Source organism: Rhinopithecus bieti, unplaced genomic scaffold, assembly GCF_001698545.2.
Source record: "Rhinopithecus bieti isolate Rb0 unplaced genomic scaffold, ASM169854v2 scaffold_41905, whole genome shotgun sequence".
Lineage (NCBI taxonomy): Eukaryota > Metazoa > Chordata > Mammalia > Primates > Cercopithecidae > Rhinopithecus > Rhinopithecus bieti.
In genome coordinates, this window is record NW_016817730.1 from 972084 (window position 1) to 993950 (window position 21867).

At 38.8% G+C, this 21867-nt stretch overlaps 1 protein-coding gene across 1 annotated transcript in view; it reads left to right on the plus strand.

Annotated features, from left to right (window-relative positions):
• The window catches only part of VWC2L (von Willebrand factor C domain containing 2 like), a 166922-nt gene extending 158423 nt beyond the window's left edge, over nt 1–8499 (plus strand). Inside the window, exon 4 of the mRNA XM_017856106.1 lies at nt 8246–8499. Within this exon, the coding sequence (XP_017711595.1) occupies nt 8246–8394 (149 nt within the window). The 3' untranslated portion in view covers nt 8395–8499. The remainder of the gene's footprint in view (nt 1–8245) is intronic.
• The last annotated feature ends 13368 nt before the right edge of the window (nt 8500–21867 follow it).

A 21867-nucleotide genomic window follows, 5' to 3' on the forward strand; every position in this document is an offset into this window, starting at 1 on the left:
GCCATATGTGCTTCACAGGAGAAAATCCTGCTTTGCAGTTTTGAGAAGAGGTTGAATAGAGCTACTCGAGACGCTTATTTCTCTGCCCCACATGGGAATTTTGTAGCCCGACTTTCCTTTCCTATCATCCATTCACCCCTTTACACACACACACACACACACACACACACACACACAGAGAGAGAGAGAGAGAGAGAGAGAGAGAGAGAGAGAGAGAGAATTGAAACATCGTAGCCTTTTACCTCTACTACAGCAGCATCATCCCAGGTGCTATCAAAACTTGGAGGAAATGAAAAGTAGTTCTAACTCACAAAAAGATGGACTTCTGGGATGGAGCACAGAAAAAAAAATGGTGCTGTATCCCACCCCAGGCACTTACTAACTGTGTGACTTTGAGAAAGTCACTTGACATTTCTCTGTTTTATTGTCCCACCTGTAAAACAGAAAAAATAATACTCTGAGGAGAAAATAAGGCCATGTATAAAAAGCTCTTGAAAAGATTCTTCAAAATGTTACCCAAATTGCATGTTATCAGTTAGGTCTGGATTTTGTATGAGCTTCCTACAAGAGAAAACTGGGGAGTCAGGAATAGGAAAATATATGGTTATGAAGTAAATATCAGCATATAAAGAAATTCTCTCAAGTACTCAACCTGGGAAACAGAATGTGAGGGCTGAAATTTAAGCCCTCTTATTGTTTAGTTCTCTGCCCTTTAACAAGTCCCTTAATTTCTCTGAGCTTTACTTTCCTCACCTGTGAAATGAGATCATGATAACCACTTTTTAGCAATATAGTGAATATGTTCTATAAATATTAGTTTCCCACTCTGGATCCAGGACCTTGACTATGTGTCATTTTTATCTCCTCTGTGACTTGAAATGGTCCTGTTTGTTTTTGTGCATTTTGCCTGATTTACCCCCCATTTAAATGTCAACTCCCTGAAGGCAAAAACTCTTATTCATTGCTGCATCATGGCTGCTTCTAGAAGTCTTGTTTGGAATTAATGTTTATATTATTATATATTAGTCTGTTCTCACACTGCTAATAAAGACACACCTGAGACTGGGTAATATATAAAGGAAAGAGGTTTAATGGATTCACAGTTCTACATGGCTGGGGAGGCCTCACAATGATGGCAGAAGGTGAAAGACAAGCAAAGTCACGTTTTACATGGCAGCAGGCAAGAGAGCTTGGGTAGGGGAACTCCCTTTTACAAAACCATGAGATCCCATGAGATTTATTTGCTATTACAAGAACAGCACAGGAGAGACCCATTCCCATGATTTGATTACTTCCCATGGGGTCCCTTTCACAACAGGTGATTATGTTGCCGCCAGGCTTGGCTGTCTTGGCTATTCTGAATATTCTCTGGCTACAACTTCCTTTAATAAGTGTATTTTCTGCTTAAATTATCTAGGGTTGGTTTTGTTGGTTAATAGATAGGATCCTCCTCTTCTCCCAACAACCTGGTATCTTAATCCTATTGCATGTGACCCTGGTCTCCAAGGGACCCCAACTGTGTTGTCCTCCTAGAAATTACCTCCATCCTCCAGCCCTTTTCTTCTCCCTCCCCCAGGATCAAATTGCACATTTTCTAGGGGCTTTTCCCTTAGGACTTTACTCTTTATAAAGGATAATCTCATAAACTAATTCAAGCCAGTGTGCTAATTGCTGACACTAATTTGATATTACTCCAGCATTTCAGCAGATACTCCCAATGCCTCAAAGCAAAGGAGAAAGGAATGTATTTTCGTTACCATCATACATTTCCAGGGCCTGTGAGGGCTCTAGTCTTTGTCTGCAATCTTAAGAGCCCTGCATCCATCAAGGCAGCTCCCATCTATTTCATCCATGAGTGCTCTGTGGACCAATCATATACCAACCATGGTGCAGTTAATGAAATCAATGTCTCTATTTCATGGTAACACTCACACACACACACCCGTACGTAAAATCCTTCAGCAACTTCCCAATGCTTTATCATGGCCAACAAGGCCCCCAGTCTAGTGGATATGTCCAAAAGTATTTAACAATTGGCTAGAGGGAAAAATCCTAGTTTTAGCATTTTCTGATTTGGGTGACATAAAAACACCCACTATGGCCAGTTTCAAGCTATCAAAAAAGTGTCAATGACATTATAAGATTCCTGAAGAGTTAACTGTTTGCTCTTGCAAGCCAATATGAGACACCAGCTCCAGTACAAAACTGTCCCAACTTGTTTTCCTGGCCACTTCACTGAAATCATCATGCTATGCTATACTCATCACTTCAACCCCATTAGCCTTCTATAGCCACTCAATGGCTCCTCCTCTGCACTCCCACACACAGTCAGCCTTTCTGTAGTCTAAGTCAGGTTCTCGGCTACAACCTTCCACAGTTGTGTGATCCTCTCCTTTAGAGTACTTATTTCAGGCTATATGTTTACTCCCCTTAATGCAATCATGTGATGTTTAATGCTTAACATCATAAGTAAACACAGACTGGAAGAGGTGTAACCAGAGTAGCTATCAACTTCCTTTTCCATCGAGTTTTATGCACCTTTTATGGGGAAATTTCAGGGCTTACCAGGAAAAAGAAAACTGCTCAGCTCTTAATACCACAAATACGACAGAGACCCTTCAATTTTCTGCTGGTTTTGTAGAATCCTGGATGATTGAAACTGGAAAAGATCACTTCAAATGCTTGTTCTCTGATCACTAGACACACTGGAAGGTGCTTTATGGTCTATCTTGAGGAGGTTGAGGTGAGAAGATGGAATAAAAAGGGACTGAAAGGATAGAGCCCTGGATTCTCCACAGCCAAATCACCAGAACAACTCCGCTGTTATATATTCCTCATATTGTTCTTCCTTGTAAGATTTATTTTGAATGATTCCTACCATGGAAAAATGTTTACCAACCAGTTTTCATTTTATAGATGTGCAAAATATGTGCTCAGAGAAGAACAGAATATGGAAAATTATTATTATTATTTGAGATAGGGTCTCACTTTGTCACCTGAACTGGAATGCCGCAGCACGATCTTAATTCACTGTAGCCTCAACTTCCTGGGCTCGAGATCCTTCTGCCTCAACCTCCCAAGTAGCTGGGACTACCAAGGGTGCACCACTATGCCCAGCTAATTTTTTGTATTTTTCATAGAGATGGGGTTTTGCCATGTTGCCCAGGCTAGTCTCCCAAACTCCAGCCAAGCAATCTACCCAACTTGACCTCCCTAAATGCTGGGATTACAGATGTGAGCCACCATGCCCGGCAGGGAAAATTACTTATGTGTCTCGTTAAAAAAAAAAAAAAAAAAAAGGGGGGGGTTTTCATGTGTGATTATTCCTACCTTTTCCTCTTTGCTCCTAGCTCCAACTCCCAGTAAAAAATTCCGTTTCCAATTTTATCACGTTTTCAAAAACATGAATCCTGAGACTAGACCACATAGACTCCCATTTTTGTAGGGGTTAGAGAGCACTTGAGCTGATAAATCATAGAACCTCCACTTGAGCCAGGTCTCCTGAGTTATGGGCTACTTTCATTCCACTTTTTGGTTGGTCTACATCCCGTAGCAGTGAGAACTTCACAGCTGCCAAAAGGAAAGTCTAACTGCCCAAGCATCTTCTCCATGAGAAATTTCCTTTAGTTTTAAAATAAATTGTTTCCTGAAGACTATACAAAATACACAATATAAAACCAGTAAATCTGATACAGACCTGTAGAAAAACCAGTCTCACTTATTTCTAGCCACATCAAATTTCTTGTCTCAGTATCCAAACACAAAAACCAACTAGACTTCTAAATTCTGATCAGAAGCTCAGGATCTGGGCAAAGGAATACAGTAATGCACTCCTAGCTACCTGCCTCTTTTCCTGGGCAATTAGAAGCATCTTGAGGTTCAGAGAGATTTGAACTCATATCCCACTGATGCCACTCCCTGGACATGTAATTTCAGGAAGATTTATCTGTGAGGTTGAGTGTCCTGAAGGTAAGAACATGCACCTTTCTATGTGGTTTGTTGTAATAATTAAATGAGACAAATTTCTGGCCTGAAGTAAATGTTCAAGAAATTATCACCATGTGTTTTCATTCATTACCAAATACTCCTATACATTTAATACTAACCCTAGGCTTGACATATAAAGCCTGATTCATAAGTTCAGAAATTAAGTTCACTTCCAATATATATGTACTTTATATTATTTCATTCAGTTAAACAAATTTATACTTTCCTAATATTTGTCAGACACAGTAGTAGACCCGGACCATAAGAAATAACAAACCTTCAGTTCCTGTCTTCAAGGATCTAACTACTTAAACCATATCTGACAGATAATACCTATATTTTCTCTCATTCATTCTCTCTTTCATTCATATTCTCTCTTTCATTCATATTCATTCTCATTCTCTCTCTCTCTCTCTCTCTCTCTCTCTCTCTCTCTCTCCCTCCAGGGGCTCCCTCTATTGCCCAGGCTGGAGTGCACTGGCAAAACCTCAGGTCACTGCAGCCTCGACCTCCTGGGCTCAAGCAATCCTCCCCAGTCAGCCTCCCCAGTATTTGGGACAACAGGTGCACATCACCACTCCTGGCTTTCTGTTTTTGGTAGAGACAAGGTCTCACTATGTTGCCCAGGCTGGTCTCAAACTCCTGGGCTCAAGCAATCCTCCTGCCTCAGCCTCCTAAAGTGCTGGGATTACAAGTGTAAGCCACCACAGCTGGCCTACCTCCTATATTCTTAAAGATCACTAAAAGAGAAGACCACACCACATTGTTGGCAACTACTACATTCTGTTCTCAGTCCTCTGAAGAATTTACATGATGTGTAAGTGTGTTCAATTCATTGAGAATCAATATGTCTCCATTTCCTCCTATTCTAGGCTCCAGAAGGAGGAGAGAACAGTTGGTCACCATTTTTTACATAAAAAGCCTTCATTCTTTGAGAGTTATTGAGTTATTCCTCCATCTTCTCTTTCTAGATTAAATAATTCCAATCCCCTTAACCTTTTCTCAGAGGTCCCATTTGCCTGCCTTCACTTTAATCATTTTCATTGTTCCCCTCTGGAGTCTCTCCAAATCCTCTGCATTAAAATATGTTGCTTTGCCATTGAATTCACTCTAAGAAACGTATTCCCTTACATCTACCGAGACAAAAAGAAAGCAGTCCCCAAATACAAGGTAGACAATAGATAGAAGGATAGAGTTGCTATGTAAAGAACTCATGGTGGGCTCTCATATGCTCAAAGCAAATTTGCATTTACTGTCACCACTATTAAGGAAGAAGGGCTAAAACCAGAACCATTTTTAAATAATGCCAACCATTCTGCTTGACAATTATCTAAATTACTTTTAAGCAGATAAGACTATTAACAGCCAACTTGAGACTTCTGTAGTTACACCTAAGGTTCTCAGAAGGGTACTAATAAAAAATCACTGTACTACTAGAGCTAATGAGATCAAACAGGAATTTTTGATTCTGTAAAATACCTCTGGCTATCAGGTAGAGGTGAGAGCTTACCATATAATTTACAGAAGTGTCTTTGGTTAGGCCTGGCACGTGCAAAGGATCTTTCTTTGCAGTCTGTCAATCAATATACAGTCATTAGTATTTCTTGAGCTGAGAGTGCAGCAAATTCTAAACGACTCTGAAGAAATGATGTATAGAGGTTAGTCAAATGCACACTAACCATAGTTCGATACCAGCATATGCAGAAAGGGGTGGATATGAAAACCAGAGCTCTAGTCAAATATCCCTTCAGGATATGCATAGAGATTTGTAAGAACTCTCTTTTCACAAAGATCCCTCCCTGCCTGTCTCTCTTATTGTGCCACTGATATTATCCAGCCTCCTGTGAGCCAGTAGCATGTCTCTACACATACACATACACACACATGCTCACACAGTTAAGATTCTTCTGACTGTCAAATATCCAAATCTTCTCAAGAAGTTGGGAAAACTCTTACTGGATAATATCTTGCCTGGTTCAGGGACTTCTTTTAAAACCACTATTTAGAATTTTTTTTTTCCCACCAGGAAAAGTTAAAAGCACACAATTGGGGTAAAAAGACTTGGTTACAAGGGGACAGGTGGTAAGAGGAACCACTGCCTCCTCCAGTTTGATGCCAGGCAAACAGGTGGAAGTTCATTCTAGTATGATTTCTAAAGCTAGGTTAGCCCTGGCAAGACCCTGTTTGACCTACAACTGGTTGGGCTGAGAGGTGTCTGTCAACAAGGGCCCTAGGAGAATGAGCTACATTCTGGAAAAACCTCTCTGCCAAGTTCTCTGAAGACTCCCTCAGTTCTGGGTCCAGAACAAATTCATGGTTTGGTGTTGAATTTTCTCAGGGAGCTGTAGACCCAAAGGGAGTCCAATCTATCAAACAATGACTTAAATCCCAAGACCTATGGAATATTGTAGCCCTTAAATAATCAGCAGTAAGGATGGCCAGTGGCTTAGAATCATAGAATCAGAACAAGGCTGGGCATGGTGGCTCACGCCAGTAATTCCAGCACTTTGGGAGGCCAAGGCAGGTGGATCACCTGAGGTCAGGAATTCAAGACCAGTCTGCCCAACATGGTGAAACCTTGCCTCTACTAAAAATATAAAAAATTAGCCAGGTGTGGTGGCACATGCCTGTAGTCCCAGCTACTTGGGAGGCTGAGGCAGGAGAATCGCTTGAGTCCTGGAGGCGGAGGTTGCAGTGAGCTGACATTGTGCCACTGCACTCCAGCCTAGGTGACAGAGTGAGACTCCGTCTCAAAAAACAACAAAAAAAAAATGAACAAGAAGCACCCTCCTGGGCGAAGGCTGACTGCTTGCTAGCTACTTGTCAGAGCTGACCCTTATTCCCTCCTGCTCTGCGTGGCTCTTTATGCTTGAGCACATGCCAAGCGTTTGTGTTACAGAGTGAAGAAAGGCATAGGCACTCCACCACGGGTAAGTGTATGCACTGTTGAGGTCTGGGAGCTCTGAAACAATGGGCAATTAAAACCATAACATATTGAATAGCTTTGTGTTGAAAAGTATATGTTGTATAATTAATTATAATTTTATAAAAGCAAGACTCCAAATATGAAGTGGAACTACACATAGCCCCAAATTTCATTTATTTGATGTTAAAGACAGTCTTGCTTATCAAGGGGGTAAGAAGGTGAAAGTAGGGCACTTATGTTGATATGCATTGCCTTATTACTTTGTAGTGGTTATGGTGGGTGGCCAGTAATGCTGGGTTAATAAATCACTGGTAGACATAACTCAATGTTCTCTCTCTTTACCCAAATGTGTACTTCAGAGACCTAATACCAAATTGCGTCAAAGAAAGAACAATTCGTACCACCCTACTATAATCCACTGCACTTTGGGAAGCAATTTTTATTCCATTTGAATTTGGGAACTATAGTAATAACTAACACTGAACACTGGTATTCCTGCATTGGAAAGGTCAAAAAATGCAAGAAAATAAGGGGAAAGTAAGAGAAAGGAGGGAAAGACAGACAAGAATTTTTTAAAACCTGAAATGGGTGAATTTTTAAAACATTCATCTATAATGAGCAGGGGACATTTTCAATAAGGCTTTTGAATGTCAAAAAGTAAAATAAAATTCCTGCTGACTTTCAAAAGCCCACTATTTTGGGTCATTCTTTAAAAAAAAAAAGAGAGAGAGAGAGAGAGATAGCCAGCAGATTAAAGGAAGTCCATTTATAAAAATCAAATGAAACTCTAACAAAGCTTGTTCAGGACATGAATAAATCATCTGGTCATGAATTATTCATTGTTATCAAGAAACAAGCTGGGGATTCCAGGAACTGTGCTGGGGAGGCACTGAAACTGGGGAACGGGCGAGTTTATTGTCTCAAACCCACCACAGGAAGGGAGAGGACAGGCCACGGGTGCCACCGTCTGAGGCAGACCGTGTCAGCACTCCCTCATGTTTCAGAGCATACATTGGCAGCCTTTACATCCCAGGGACAAAACAAATAGAGTTTGACCCACAGAACCTAAATTTAGAAAACAGCATGTACTCAGGAAGCAGACAATACAATTTTTTTTGAAGATTGTCTCTTTTTATTTAAGTTCATGATATAAATGGGAAATATGAGCTGTGTGCAAAAGGTAGCAGAATTTCAAGGAGATGGCTAGAAAATTCCTTGATAAGTCAGTAGTCTGACCTACTCATTCATGGCTTTGGGGCTTGGATTTGGATGGTGGGGAGAAAGGGAGCCTTGCAGATTTAATCAACTAATCAATGTATCTGTGTGTTCCAGGTCCAAACTGCTTTGCAGGAACTACAATAATTCCAGCTGGCATTGAAGTGAAAGTGGACGAATGTAACATCTGTCACTGTCACAACGGGGACTGGTGGAAGCCTGCTCAGTGTTCAAAACGTGAATGCCAAGGCAAGCAGACTGTGTAGGACAAACTTCCAACCAATGACAAGTTCTTAGGAAAGGATGCTATGGCTTCAACACTGCACATGTTTAACACAAAACAAAACAAACTCCTGCCAGCTACAACAGGGTCACCAGCAAAACCTTCTAGGGTTGACAAAAGTGAATATTTTACTAAGAGGAAATTTCTCTCTTTCTCTCTTGCTATATAAAATATATATAGTATATAGCTATCTAAATCGCTTTTGTATTTACCAATGCTTGATGGTGACTTGACGAACGGATTTCTGGAACAAAAAGAAAGAAATAGCCTTGCACAGGCTCCTTCCCTGGTGATGCCTCTGACCTACCAGCTCACTGTCCCCTGGTTTACTTCATTTTTACTCTTCTGTACATCATACATGGCATTGTTCTCCTGTAGTATTTTTTTCTTTTCACTTGTAGAGTCTAAGGGGCTAGATTTGACTGCACAGTAAAGTTTTGAGTTGTGTCAAAAACGGTTTGGTGAAGGAATGTCAGGGGAAAGATCTTTCCCGAGCTGGGAGACACAAAAGCATCCAGTCAATTGCTCCCCTAGGGTGAATCATGCCCTGTAGACTAAGGAAAGGGGGGTGGGCACATAGACGGACCTATTGCTGGACAGGGTTGGGAACAAGTACTTTGTCCATTACGTGGGGGCTCACAATTCTTACAAACCACACATTTCACATGGAAAACCTTGAAACTGCCAATCAAAATCTATTATGTAAAGAACACCATGAGCTTAACTAAAGAATCCAAAGAGAGACAGATCTTTAAAATTGTAGCATTAATCATCAGACTTTTTCATGATGTGAAATTTGAGTTTGGTTTGTAACTAAACACACTCTAAACTCACTCTGTCATCGGGCAATATAAATACCAGAACCAGGGTGAGAAACCCCACTGTGAATCCAAATCCTTCTGAACATCTCTGGCTTTTGAGTTCAGATTTGGCTAAAAGTCAGTAGTACACACTGGCAGTTTTTGTAGTTCAGGACTGTATTTGCCATGTTGTAGTAACAACCACTCAGCCCTACGTCTGAAACACAGATTCAGGACACTCTTTCCACCTCAAGTGCTGATTAAAATTAAAGATTAGGGTAGAGTGAGTCTTGCACAATACAATTCCATTTGTTGAACATTTTTTAAAATGTATATATTAGATACTGAAAAATTAAAATGAACCTTTGAAGAGTCTCCAGGTTGCCCTGGTAATGCTGCTAGTATAGTAACAGAAAAAATACACAGGGTATCTGATGCCACCTCAATTCAAGTGCAAAATTAACAATTCTGAAACCACATGGCATGGTTAGTCGCTTATTCCATGCTCCTGTCCTAAAATCCCTGGCACAGATCTGATAGGGTCCTTGAAGAGACTTTAAGGTTGTCTTTATTATCAATGTTCTTTCTTTTTCTGCTCCCCCAACCTGGGCTTTGCCATAGCTCCTGTGGAGTGCCATATTCTAGAGCAAGGCGTCTCAATCTTAGTAGGATTGACATTTGGGGCCAGATCATTATCTGTTGGTGGGGGCTGTCCTATGTGTTTTTAGGATGTTTAGCAGCATCTCTGGCTTCTATCCACTAGGTGCCAGTAGCAACATCCCAGCGGTGGGTGACAACCAAATGTCTCCAGACATTGCCTAATGTCCTTAAGGAGTGGGAGTGAGGGGCATAATTTCACCTGGTTGAGAACCAGTGGCCTAGAATAATCAGTATATAGTGGTTTCTGCCAGGGAACACACTAGGCAAGCTCTAGCAGCACGTGTGGCTTTTGTGAGCTTCTGATCCCTTTGGAACATATACAGTCAGCATTCCCAAGGGCTCAGTCTTCTCCATAGAGAGTGAGGCTTCTAATGCTATAGGCCCACCCTCAGGAAACATACTTTTTCAGTCTTGTCAACTGGTTTTTCATTTAAAATTGTCAGCCTCCCTTCCGTGGAAGCATCTCCTGTCATCAAGAAAGAGTTGTCATTTCCAAAATTAATGTGCCGACGAGTTGGACCTGATATTTTTACGCACACTGTGCTTGTGTTATGATACAAATAGCCATGCCGGCACCATCCTGAGGAAGAACATCAAGCCACCTTCCCTTAGAACACCAATTTGCAGCAAGGTTGGTGCCTTTCAGTTGCCACCATGGATACATCATATAGACAGTCATGAATCATTCATGAGCAATGCTGCATGATTTATGTCTGCACTCAAAAGTAAAGGCATTCCACACTTCAGCTTGTGTCTAGACAGAGATGTATTATAGAGCTTTCTTTGCCCTGAGGTTGCCTGTAGCCAACTTCAAAAATCCACACTCTTGGAAAGAAATAATAATAATAAATGACAGGAATAAGGTTTGAAACTCAGAAAATATCATTAATAGAGCCATGCAGCATAGTACCTTATCTATTATTAAGGAGTTACTATGTCCTTTTTTAGAAAACAGAAAGAGTGCAACTGGGAAGTTGAAGTGCAGAAATTTTGCATCAAAGTATTGGCACAGTGAGAGTCACAGCAAGAATTTACTAGAATGGAATGGGCCATCCATTAAGGATCTCTCTTCAGAGAGTTTGCAGAAAGCAGGCTGTTCTGTGGTCTCTGATAACCAGCTAGAGAGAGAGATTTTTATTGTCGGTTTTGTTGTTGTTGGATTTTCTTTTTCTCAAAGTTTCACTACAAGCTGTTTCCTTTAAGATTTTGTAGCACTGACATTTTTCCCCCTTTAGGGAGAGATGAACCTATACTGTGACAATTTCTCATAAACTGATAAACATTTACAACTTCCTTCTACCCAGGTCATTGAGAAAGTCTTTCCAGACTCTGAACAAGAGAGCTCTGGTCTCATCTGTTGTTTGTTTCTTGTGAAGTCTTTGTTTGCAGCCACACTGTCACCTCTGTACTCCTATTTCTCCTCCACCTTTGGTTCTCGGCTTTAATGATAGCTATGTTAAAATAAGGGATCAACATCTTGTTTGTCAGCTGATGCCTATTAAAACGATTCAGTTTCTAAAATCTTTGAAAATGGTGTGCCTGAAAACTAGTGAGAAAAAAAAAAAAAACCTGAACACTAAACTGTAAAAGGGGATTCTAGCAACAATATTTCATGTGTAAAAGAATATATTATTAAAAAAAATTATTTTGTTAAATATAAAGTGTGTTAACCAGCAAACATTGTTTGTGGTATATTTTCCTTCCCACATTTCTCCCTTCTCCCTACCCTCATTATTTAATGACTACTTCTTGGTTACTTCTATCATCTAGAAAGTACATGTGTCATTAGAGCTGTATTCAATTAGAATGAAGAATTAGCTTTTGCATTTGCCTGCACACATTTTCATTTTTCATAATGCAAGGCATTGCTGACTTGGGGATCCGAGAGGAGGCTCAAATAAGCCAGCAGTGAGAGGGTAAGCGATAGTAAAATTCTTTTCCTGACCCCAGATCCATATACTATGCTAATGATAATCTATAATTATTGAGTGCTGGCTCTGAGCCAGGCCCAATGCTAAGCTCTGGGCCCACAGGATTGTATTCAATCCATACAGCACACCTATGAGAGAGGAACTCTTGTCATCTCTGCTTTGTTCTTGAGGAAACCAGAATATAAAACAGCTAAATGCTTTGCCCAAAGTCACAGGCCAGTAAGTAGCAAAGCAGGAAATTTTATTCTAAAAGTTTTCAAACATATATAAAAATAAAGAAAATAATATAAAGAACCTCCATTTACCCAATGCCCAGATTCAACTGTGATCAAGATTTTGTGAATATTTTTAACAATCCAACAAATGTTTATTAAATAACCAATGCTACTACCTACAGTTCATTTAACACTTATATGCCAGAGACTATGAATTGAAATTTACTCGTATCATCACACTTAATTCTCATGCAACCCCTTTAAAGAGGTAATGTTATTCCTAAATTACAAATCAAGAATCTAATAAGTTTGCATATAAAAGTGAGATCATGCAGTATTTTTCATTCTGGTGTGACTTATTTCACTTAACATAATGCCCTCCATATAATACTTCATTTTTTCTTTATCCCCCTTAAGTCTTTTTTTTTTTTTTTTTTTTTTGAGACAGGGTCTCACTCAGTCACACAGGCTGGAGTACAGCAGTGCAATTACAGCTCACTGCAGCCTTGACCTCCCTGGCTCAGATAACCCTCCCACTTCAGCCTCTCAAGTAGCTAGGACTACAGACGTATCAGGCCTGGTTAATTTTTTTGTAGAGATAGGGTTTTGCATGTTGCCCAGGCTGATCTCAAGGGCTCAATAAATCTGCTTGCTGTGGCCTCCCAATGTGCCGGGATTACAAGTGTGAGCTACTGTGCCCAACCCTTCTTTTTTTAAGCAAATATCAAGCATCATATGATCTTATCCCTACAAGTTGCAGTAATCATCTAAGAAGAGTGACATTTTCTTACAAGACCATACTGTTACACATTATTTTATTAAACCTAACAAAATTAATTCTTAGTATCACTTAATATTTAATCTCTATTAAAACTTCTTAGGTTTTCTAAAATATGAGAAAGAGATGTTTGCATGATTCAAACAGTCCATAACTTTGGATGTGGTTGTTTTGCCTCCTAAGTTCAGCTATGAATTCTGACAGTCCTTAGTTTATTGTTCTTCGAGGGTGTGTGTTTCTTAAAGCTCCATGTTAAACTTCTTTCTGGACTGAGCAGGGAAACAGCAGGGCAAGAGGCTTTCTACCATTGACCTCCAAGGGTCAAAGAGCCCTGGAGCAAGAATTGTTGCTGATGACCAGAACACAGAAGACAGTGGCTTTGATATGTATGTAAGTTTCCTTAGGGACTAAGAGTAAATTGTTATTTTTCTTCTCCTTGAGACAAACAAATTGCTTAATGCAGAGCAAAACTGAGCAACATTTTATGAATTGCCATCATCTTCTGCATTGTTGGAGGAAGGAAAACAAGGGCAACCACTAAGAAAACATCAGCATGGCATCCCCACACACAAGAATACACACCCCAGCTCCACTACCATTTTCTTAAAACAAGATTAGGCTTTCTTTCATGTCAAACTAGAGAGAAATTCTCTACTCTGTATGTCCATTGTACAGGACTGCTTACAGTTCAATTCAGATTCAAGTCTCATGGAGAGGATACCTCAAAGTCTAGAGGAGAAAGCTATGAACTGAGACAGAGTCCTGGGTTTGTTACTTTAGGTTTTATGTTGGGAATATTACTCTTTTAAAGAAATGTTTTTTTATGATTTTGAAAGACAAAATGCTATCTCTGAGCCAGCAATCTCACCTATACCTTATCAAATACATAAGGGATTTATACCTTAAATTGGGGTGACACCATTATCAGTGAGCCTCAAACTGTACTGTCTAGTATGAATACTTGATTCTCCCTAGTCAACCTTGTACACCCAGAAGGCACATTGTTCTTTTGATGAAACAAAACAGCTAGTACCATACTATCTTTCATAAGTTAAGAGTTAAATAGATTGAGTTGAATGAATTTCTTTCACTTAATTTTAGAAACTCAAAATTTGCTTTACATTCCAAGTATTTTCAGTTGTGGTAATGACATGATGGCTTTCTTTCTTAATTCTTTAAAATCTTGAACTCCTGTTCTTTGAAGCCCAAACTCCAATTTCAATAATCCCAGTACTCACATTACAACCTGGTTTTTGAGTAGGGATACTTTCAAAAAACTACATTTCTAGAATTAAGTTTTAGTTTTAAAACCTCCTAAATAATTATGTGAGGTAGGCAGGGTTGGAGAAGAATTTGGATATCAAGTTCAGAGACCATTTATTGAGCCCCTTCTGAGTGTCAGACACTGTACTGGTTACTTCACACAAGACAGTAATTTGCATTCATTAGTCAAGCATCCTCACAACCACCGTGAAATTATGAACTGGTAATCCCATTTTGCAGACTTCAACACTGAAGTTCACAGAGGTTTTTTGGTTTTCTCAGGCTTCCATGATTAGAAAAAGGCAGAACCAGCTTTTATATCAGAGGGTTGTAAGTATTAAACAGAATACTACCCATAAAGTAGCTTAGAATAGGGCCTAGCACAAGAAGCTATCATTAAGATTTATATTATCAGAAAGGAGACCTCACGGATAAGGTGATACTGGATTTGGATCTTATCAGTTAGATACAAGTTGGGCAGGTATTTAAGAGAATATTATAGAGCAACAAAAAATGAATAGAATATAGGGTATTTGGAGTGTAAGCAGCAGTCAGGTGTGCTTAGTGTGTAAGGCTAGAGATGGGGGCATACAGAGGGAGATTGGGTCTGGGAAGGAAACTCAATTGTTAAGACCTGGAAGATTATACCAAGAAAATCCAACTTGGTTTTCGTTGACACTATTGATTTAATCAACATCAAATAACAGGGTGACATGGCCATATTTGTATTGTAAAAACAAATCTGATAAGAGTGAATGATGCTTTGGGGCCTAGGGAGAGAGAGGTGGAGACACTGAGGGAAGTTGTCACAAAAGTCCAGGACGAAGAATGAGGGTCTCTTCTGGGAGTGGCAAGACTCAAACAGACCATAAAAGGACATTATGGAGGATCAACCACAAGAATTAAAAGTCACATTTTCTAGCCCAGGTGATTAGGACATTTATGCCAATAAAGCCGCCACCAAAAATATGCAACTTATGCTTTACCTAGGGGTGGCTCATGATATTTTAGGACAATATGCTGAAGATGCTGGCAATATATCAGATATTCAGAGTCAACCTCAGATGAAGTAGTCTTCGGGACAGCCCACCCTCTTACTATTTACCAACACTATTTGTATCTTGGTTTGAGTAAAATCAATTTTAATAGCCAAAGTTTACCACTGGTCATATTTTTTTCAAGGTATTTTTGAAATGGAGGTCAAATGTGGAATAGCGAGAATAACCGAATTCTTTCACTGGTATGTGGCAAATATTAACCTCACATGATAGTGAAACAATTTATCTGCACATTGTGACACAAACTGCTTATAAGTTTCCAGCACCTCTTTCCTCATTTGCCCCTTCAAAATACAAAATGTTGGTTTCTCATATTGTTGCTCACCAGAATTCCGGAAAATCAAAAAAATACGTATTTAGTTGTTCACTGTGACCTTCTGTTTTTCGTTTTTTTTCCCCCAGAATATATAGAGTTAAATGACAACTGAGGTCCTGGGAAAGCCTTTCAACTTGAGATTTTTAAGGTTGTTCACCCTTCTCCCGTTATATATTTCTTTGCCTTTGTTTTTTTTTTTTTTTTTTTTTTTTGGTTGCATTCCCTTTTTAATTAATCACAACATTGGGTCAGCCAGACCCATTAACTGCATTTCTCATTTAGACCTTTCAGAGATGCAGTTGCAGATGCAATTTAATTTGTTGACCCATGATCGATAGCAATTAATAGCATCTCTTTAATCTTGTTGAAAGGTCTGTCTCTGGCTTCCAGTAGCCACCATCTCAAGGGAAAGGTATCCACACAGGCAGGTTATTTAGCTTCCAGACAATAGTTCCCCTCAACCACCTGCTTCTCTAGTGACTTAGTGTTTGTTTCATAAGTCACCATATTCTACGGTATTTTCGATTATTGCACAAAAGTTCATCCAGGTTCTGTTATGAGATAGCTCTGCTGCAAGCTCATCATGCACATGTTATGAACCAGGAACGCAGAAAAAAACTATAAAGCACTTAATTCAGAAAAAAATAGATTCAAGGTTTTAAAGTTAATAAAATAGTTAAGTTTCTGACACTTCTTCATGTTGTGTTGTAGCTAACCCAATTCCTACAATCAAATCGTTTTCACTTATCTGTCATATTAATAAAAAGATTTACTCAATAACTTTCCATCTAGGAAACTAAACTGTAGTTGAACTTAATTTCTTTTCCTGTGCTCAAGAAGCTTACGGTCTGATGGGGCACACAACAAGGCACGTCCACAATAACAGAGAGGGAGGCAAATGCTGTGTGTTAGATATGAACAGGTACGCTAGGAGCCTGTGAGACGGCTTTCTAGGAAATGGGATTTTTTATGAGTTTTAAAAGAGAAATAGATCAGGGTAAAAATGAATAAAGTGATCAATGCCCTTTGGCAGTTTATAAGGTGGAGTTTCTGCTGATAAAGCTCAACTCATGTAACTGCTCTATTTTGCTAATGATAAAATCCATTCAAATCAGTAAATATATGCCTCATAAAACAGGGGGCTTTGAGAAAATTCCAAGAAAAGCAAAGATGGGTCACCTCTATATTGTGAAGAAATCATGCATCTTGATGACAACCCTTCTTTTCTGCAGTCAGTTTACTGATTAGTGGAACCCCCTCCCCTCTATCCATTTCAGGTACCCACTACACTGCATTTCATCAGAAATTATCCTTGTATCTCTGTAAGAATTTGAGTAACGCCATCTGTCAATAGTAGTTGCTCTGTTGGCCTAATCTATTGAAAGCCTACTTGGTACCAGGCTCAACTGTAGAACTGAAGGCTGTTCCACTGGTAAAGCATCAGTAAACAAGAGATATATTTTTGAGCAAGAATCCCTTTCCAAGTTTATGGAAATAGCTATATGAGGATGACCATGTGCTCTGGCAACTCACAAGCCCAGTCTTGAAACCAGTTGTCAAGAAGTTTCCTGTGTTACAATTTTACAAACAGATAGTAAAAGGATACTACAAAATATCTTGTGGATAAATTGAGGTTATGGGCTATAAAAAAATATGACATAATTTGTAAATTATAAGTATAAAAATGTCTGAGGTACTTGTGTGTACATTTGTGTCTGTGTAAATAGTATAGGTCTATATAGCTATAGAAATGTAAAAAGGTATGAACGTTATGGCGGACTGATGGCTGTGTCATTAAGATCAAATATTCACTATGTTTCCATCTGCCTAGTATACTCTTCTCTTTTGTACCTAAAAATTGCAGGCCTGTTTAGCCTAGCGTAAATTTACCCCATCTTTGCCTTGCTCGAGGCACTTTATTAGTTCTGCTTCTTCATACATTTAATTTCCCATCCCTAATCATTTGTGGCTCATGTGGTTCATCGATTTCAGAGGGAGGCTGAATATGAGGGAAGGAAAGTTGCAGAGGGGAATGAAAATCAAACTGCCATGAAACCTAAAATCATTGCAGTGGCAATGAAATAGATGTATTAAAAGAAAATATTTCTTATTAAATGTTCAAATATTAACATAAGCATATAGTTGGGATTTTTGCTTTTTTTTTTTTTTTTTTTTTTTTTTTTTTTTTTTTTTGCAATTAGACAGTTATTTCTGCATAAGAGGGCGTAGCTTCCATTTACCTGCTATGTTTATTATCTGATGTGGCCTTGTAAGGCACTACTTCTATAAGATAAAGCAAATAACTTCCCTGGGTATCCAGGTCTGCACACTTAACCTGCACTTGGAGGGTAATATTATCCAAGCCACTCTGTTTATGTAAGGCACACTCGTATCCTACTGACTGGGCTGCTTTCAGTTTCCCCAGAAAACCTAACAAAGTTCCAGGAGGTTCTCAACCATCAGTTGCCTGTTTCTCAGCCTGAAAAGCATCCTGCTCTCAGGAATGTTAACTTTAATTGCCTGAGTTTGCTTTAGATATCCACCTGCACCTTCTGGTTCATGAGTTATTGAGCACTATGCAAGGAACACTTTGGATATACATAGTATAAAAGGTACCACCCATAAATAGGAACAGAGTCAGTGTCCTATTTCTCCTCCCATTCCTCCAGTACAGTGACTTACAGCAGCAGCCAGGCCACTGGCTACCAAGACTCCAGAGTCAGGAGCCTGTAATAGCTTCGGTAGAATATCACAACTGGGTCTTTACTTTTTAAAAAACCTTCTTGGAATCAACTGTTCTCCAATGAGCAGGGAGGTCAGGCTCACAGCAGCAAACCTGTAAAATGATGCATCTGAAAAAGCATAAAGTAACTTAAAAATGGGGGAGGTGCACAGAATTATATTTCGCAACACCAATGGAGCATGCAATGATACATTTCCTTTCTTTGCACTTGCAGAAGTAAAACCGGAACATATATCTGTAATCACATATTCCATCCCATTGATTTTCACTTGCAGAAAATGGAAGGCTAGTCATCAAACTCATATGCCTATTGAAATGATGTCAACTCAGAAAAATACTCTTTGTTTACTGTATAATCTATATTTCAGAACATAAAAATCCACAGCTTGTAGGCTGGGTATACAGCACTATACTATTTTCTTTAGTTGACTTCTGGAGAAATAAGAGTATATTGGAAATGCATTATGTTTACATTGAAATACAACTAGAAATATTTTTTCTAACCTTCTCAGGTTCACAATGAAATATAGATTTTTAAAATTGGTTAATTTGAACAATTGCATACTCAGCATCACCAGAACTGAGGTTGAACTGAATAATCTGGCCCAAAGTAATTTAAGACCTGATTTATGTGTAAACTGGATCATTGTAAAGGTCCACTTCTTAATGGCTCTGTAGACATCACGAGAATCATGTGTTTAAGGCCAAATGCTTTCCTTCTTTATATAAAGGATTTATTCTAAGTGAACATCTTTTCATTTTATTGTCGCAAGAACATTTAATATGAGATCTACCCTCTTAAACAATTATGTGTATAATACAGTATTGTTGATTATAGGTACAATGATGTACAACAAATCCAAGAACTTGATCATCTTGCTTAACTGAAACTTTACGTCTGTTAATTAACTCCTCATTTCTCCCTCACCACACCACCCAACCTCGGAAACCATTCCGCTGTTTGACTATGAATTTGACTATTTTAGATACCTTACAGTATTTGAATATTACAGTATTTGTCTTTGTGTGACTGGCTAATTTCACCTAGCATAATATCCTCAACTTTCATTCATGCTCTCATGTTGTAGAATTTCCTTCCTTCTTAATGGCCAAATAATAGTCTATTATACGTATACACCACCTTTCCTTTATCTACTCATCTGTCAATGAACATTTAGGTTGCTTCTAACTTTTAGTTATTCTGAATGGGGTTGTAATGAACATGGGAATATATGAACATCTTTAACTTTTTACTTAGACTATAAAGTGTACATACTCTAAGTATATTTATAACATAAGGTGTATAGGGTATATCACTAGCACCTCAGAAGTTCCCATGTACTGTTTCCTAGGTAGTACCCTTACTGCCACCCTTACTCCCACCAAGAATGGCTGAACTTCCAGGAGCATAACTCACTTATGCCTGGTATGAAACTATGTAAATAGAATCATGCAGTGTGTATCTTTTGAACTTAGCATCTTCCATGCAACATTTTGTTTGTGAGATTTGCCCATATTTCTCTTTAGGAAAAAAAAATTGATTTCATTGACAGAGCTATACCCCGTTATTTCCTAGGTGAGGTATAATTAGTATTTTACAAAGTAAAATCTCACCCAAAGATCAGAGAATATGAAGAAATGGGGAGAAATCTCTGAACTTACACTTTCTTCTTCCAGAAATTTAGTAACACATTAATTTAGGAGTTTCCCAGACTCCTCCATTGGAAGCTGCTTCTAAGCAGGAGGTAAAGTTAAGCAGATGTGGGACCAGGTTTCTATTTTTGAAGAGGGCTTTGCCCTTCCTTGTATTATTTCATCACTTCTAGCTGAATTTGTTAATTATCATTTTCTCCTTTTACTCTTCAGTAAAGTCTTTCATTGGCCTAGAAAAAAAGCAAGACTCCCTGACAGGCAAGTTCAGAAAAATCAGACCTGAAATAGAGAGGGGAAAAAGCCTCATGGCAACCAGGGTGGGGTCATTGGAGACGAGAGGGACTCCGGAAGCATTTCCTGAGAACAGCTCCTCCTAGTGGGAATTGTGCACCCTAATCTCATCCTGAGTCATCTTGACCTTCCCCACCACCCACTCCTTCTCCTGGCCATCTCTTTTCTCAGCTCCCACCTTAGGGGGCAGCAGACTCACACCTGGACTGGGTCAGGTCTCTCATGTTGTTCTCCCATAGCCTTCTGGACTTCTCTTTTTAAAAACTCATCATTCCATAAGTAACTTTTTATGAAATAAAAGAGCTGTCCCTTCCGCCCCACTTTCAGTTGATGAGGCACTTAGTGTGCCTGGCACATAGATGTTCAACTAATATTTATTGAATGAGTGAATAAAGGAAAAAATTAAAATACTGTAGGCATCCTCAAGACACAAAATTTTTACTTCTGAACGTTTTCATTTGTTTTCTCCTTTGTGTTCTTATTTTAGGAGGGATATGTAAATTTCTCTAAATAAATGAATCTTTAGTGTCAAATAAATCCACTTTTTCCAAAAAAAATTTCTCATTTCCAAGAATATATGTATTACAGTTTTCTTAAATTAGAAGTCCAACTGCTCAGCATTTTGACCACCAAATGAATAGAAGGTCAGTAAAGCAAACACACTTGATCAGAAAGAGGCACATTATTCCCTCTCGGGCAAATGGATCAATGTAGACTGTCAAACTGACATTTTTATAAAGACTTGCAATGTGTGTATTTCTTCTCACATCTAGTAGATCCACTTAGAGGGAATCATTTGGCAGAGAGAGGAGATAATGATGTTGTATGTTTTACATTTGCATGTTTTATCTGAACCTACCCTTTTCTTCAGGAAAATTAGAGTTGTTGGCTTCATTTTTACTTCTGAGATTCTTAGAACATAAGGAAATTTATGAAAATGATCAAGAGAACATGTTAACGCCAAGTGTTTGGGCTTTCTTCTCCGATGATGCAGATGGCCGTCTGATGGGACCACTCTTTGCAATTGCAGATGACCAACATGACCAAATGATGGTCTGATCTGGCAGTTATATTAAGGTCAAATAAAATTTCATTCAGAGATTTTTTGGCAGTGGGAGTATTTCAAAACTGGTATGGGCTTTAGAGTGTATGAGTTACTTAATATGATGGAAATTAATTATCAGCAGTCTAAAAATAAAGGTATTTACATTCCTACTACTTCAAACTTATAGTACATGCTTTTATGTGCAAAAGTAAAAATTCTATAATCTTGGAAGTGCAACCAGTTCCCAGAAACTTGTAGCCATTATCACTTTGGTGTCTTTTCTTCAGGTTTTTTTTTTTTTTTAAACACTGCTTGCTCTTAAAATCTTTCATCCTATAAGTGATCCACAGTATATCCCAATTAAGAATTCTTTCTAGTTTTTTCCCATAGTCTACCCAATTATCCGAAACTCTCAGCCAAAGGAAAGGAAACCTTACGTAAAACTATTGAATGTGTTATTTTAGTCCAAAGATAACTTAACAAGCATTCCTAATCATTTGCCACATGGAAGGCACTGGGATTGATGTTGAGGGTACAAAGATGAATACAAAAGTCTTTTTATCAAAAATCTGATAATCCAATGGAGAGACACAAAGTATCAATAAACTTTCAACAGATGGAGGTTTGCATACGATGGGATGGAGCATAAAAGAATGTTAGTTCAAATTAGGTTTCAGAGAGGGCTTTCTGGAGAAAAAAAGAT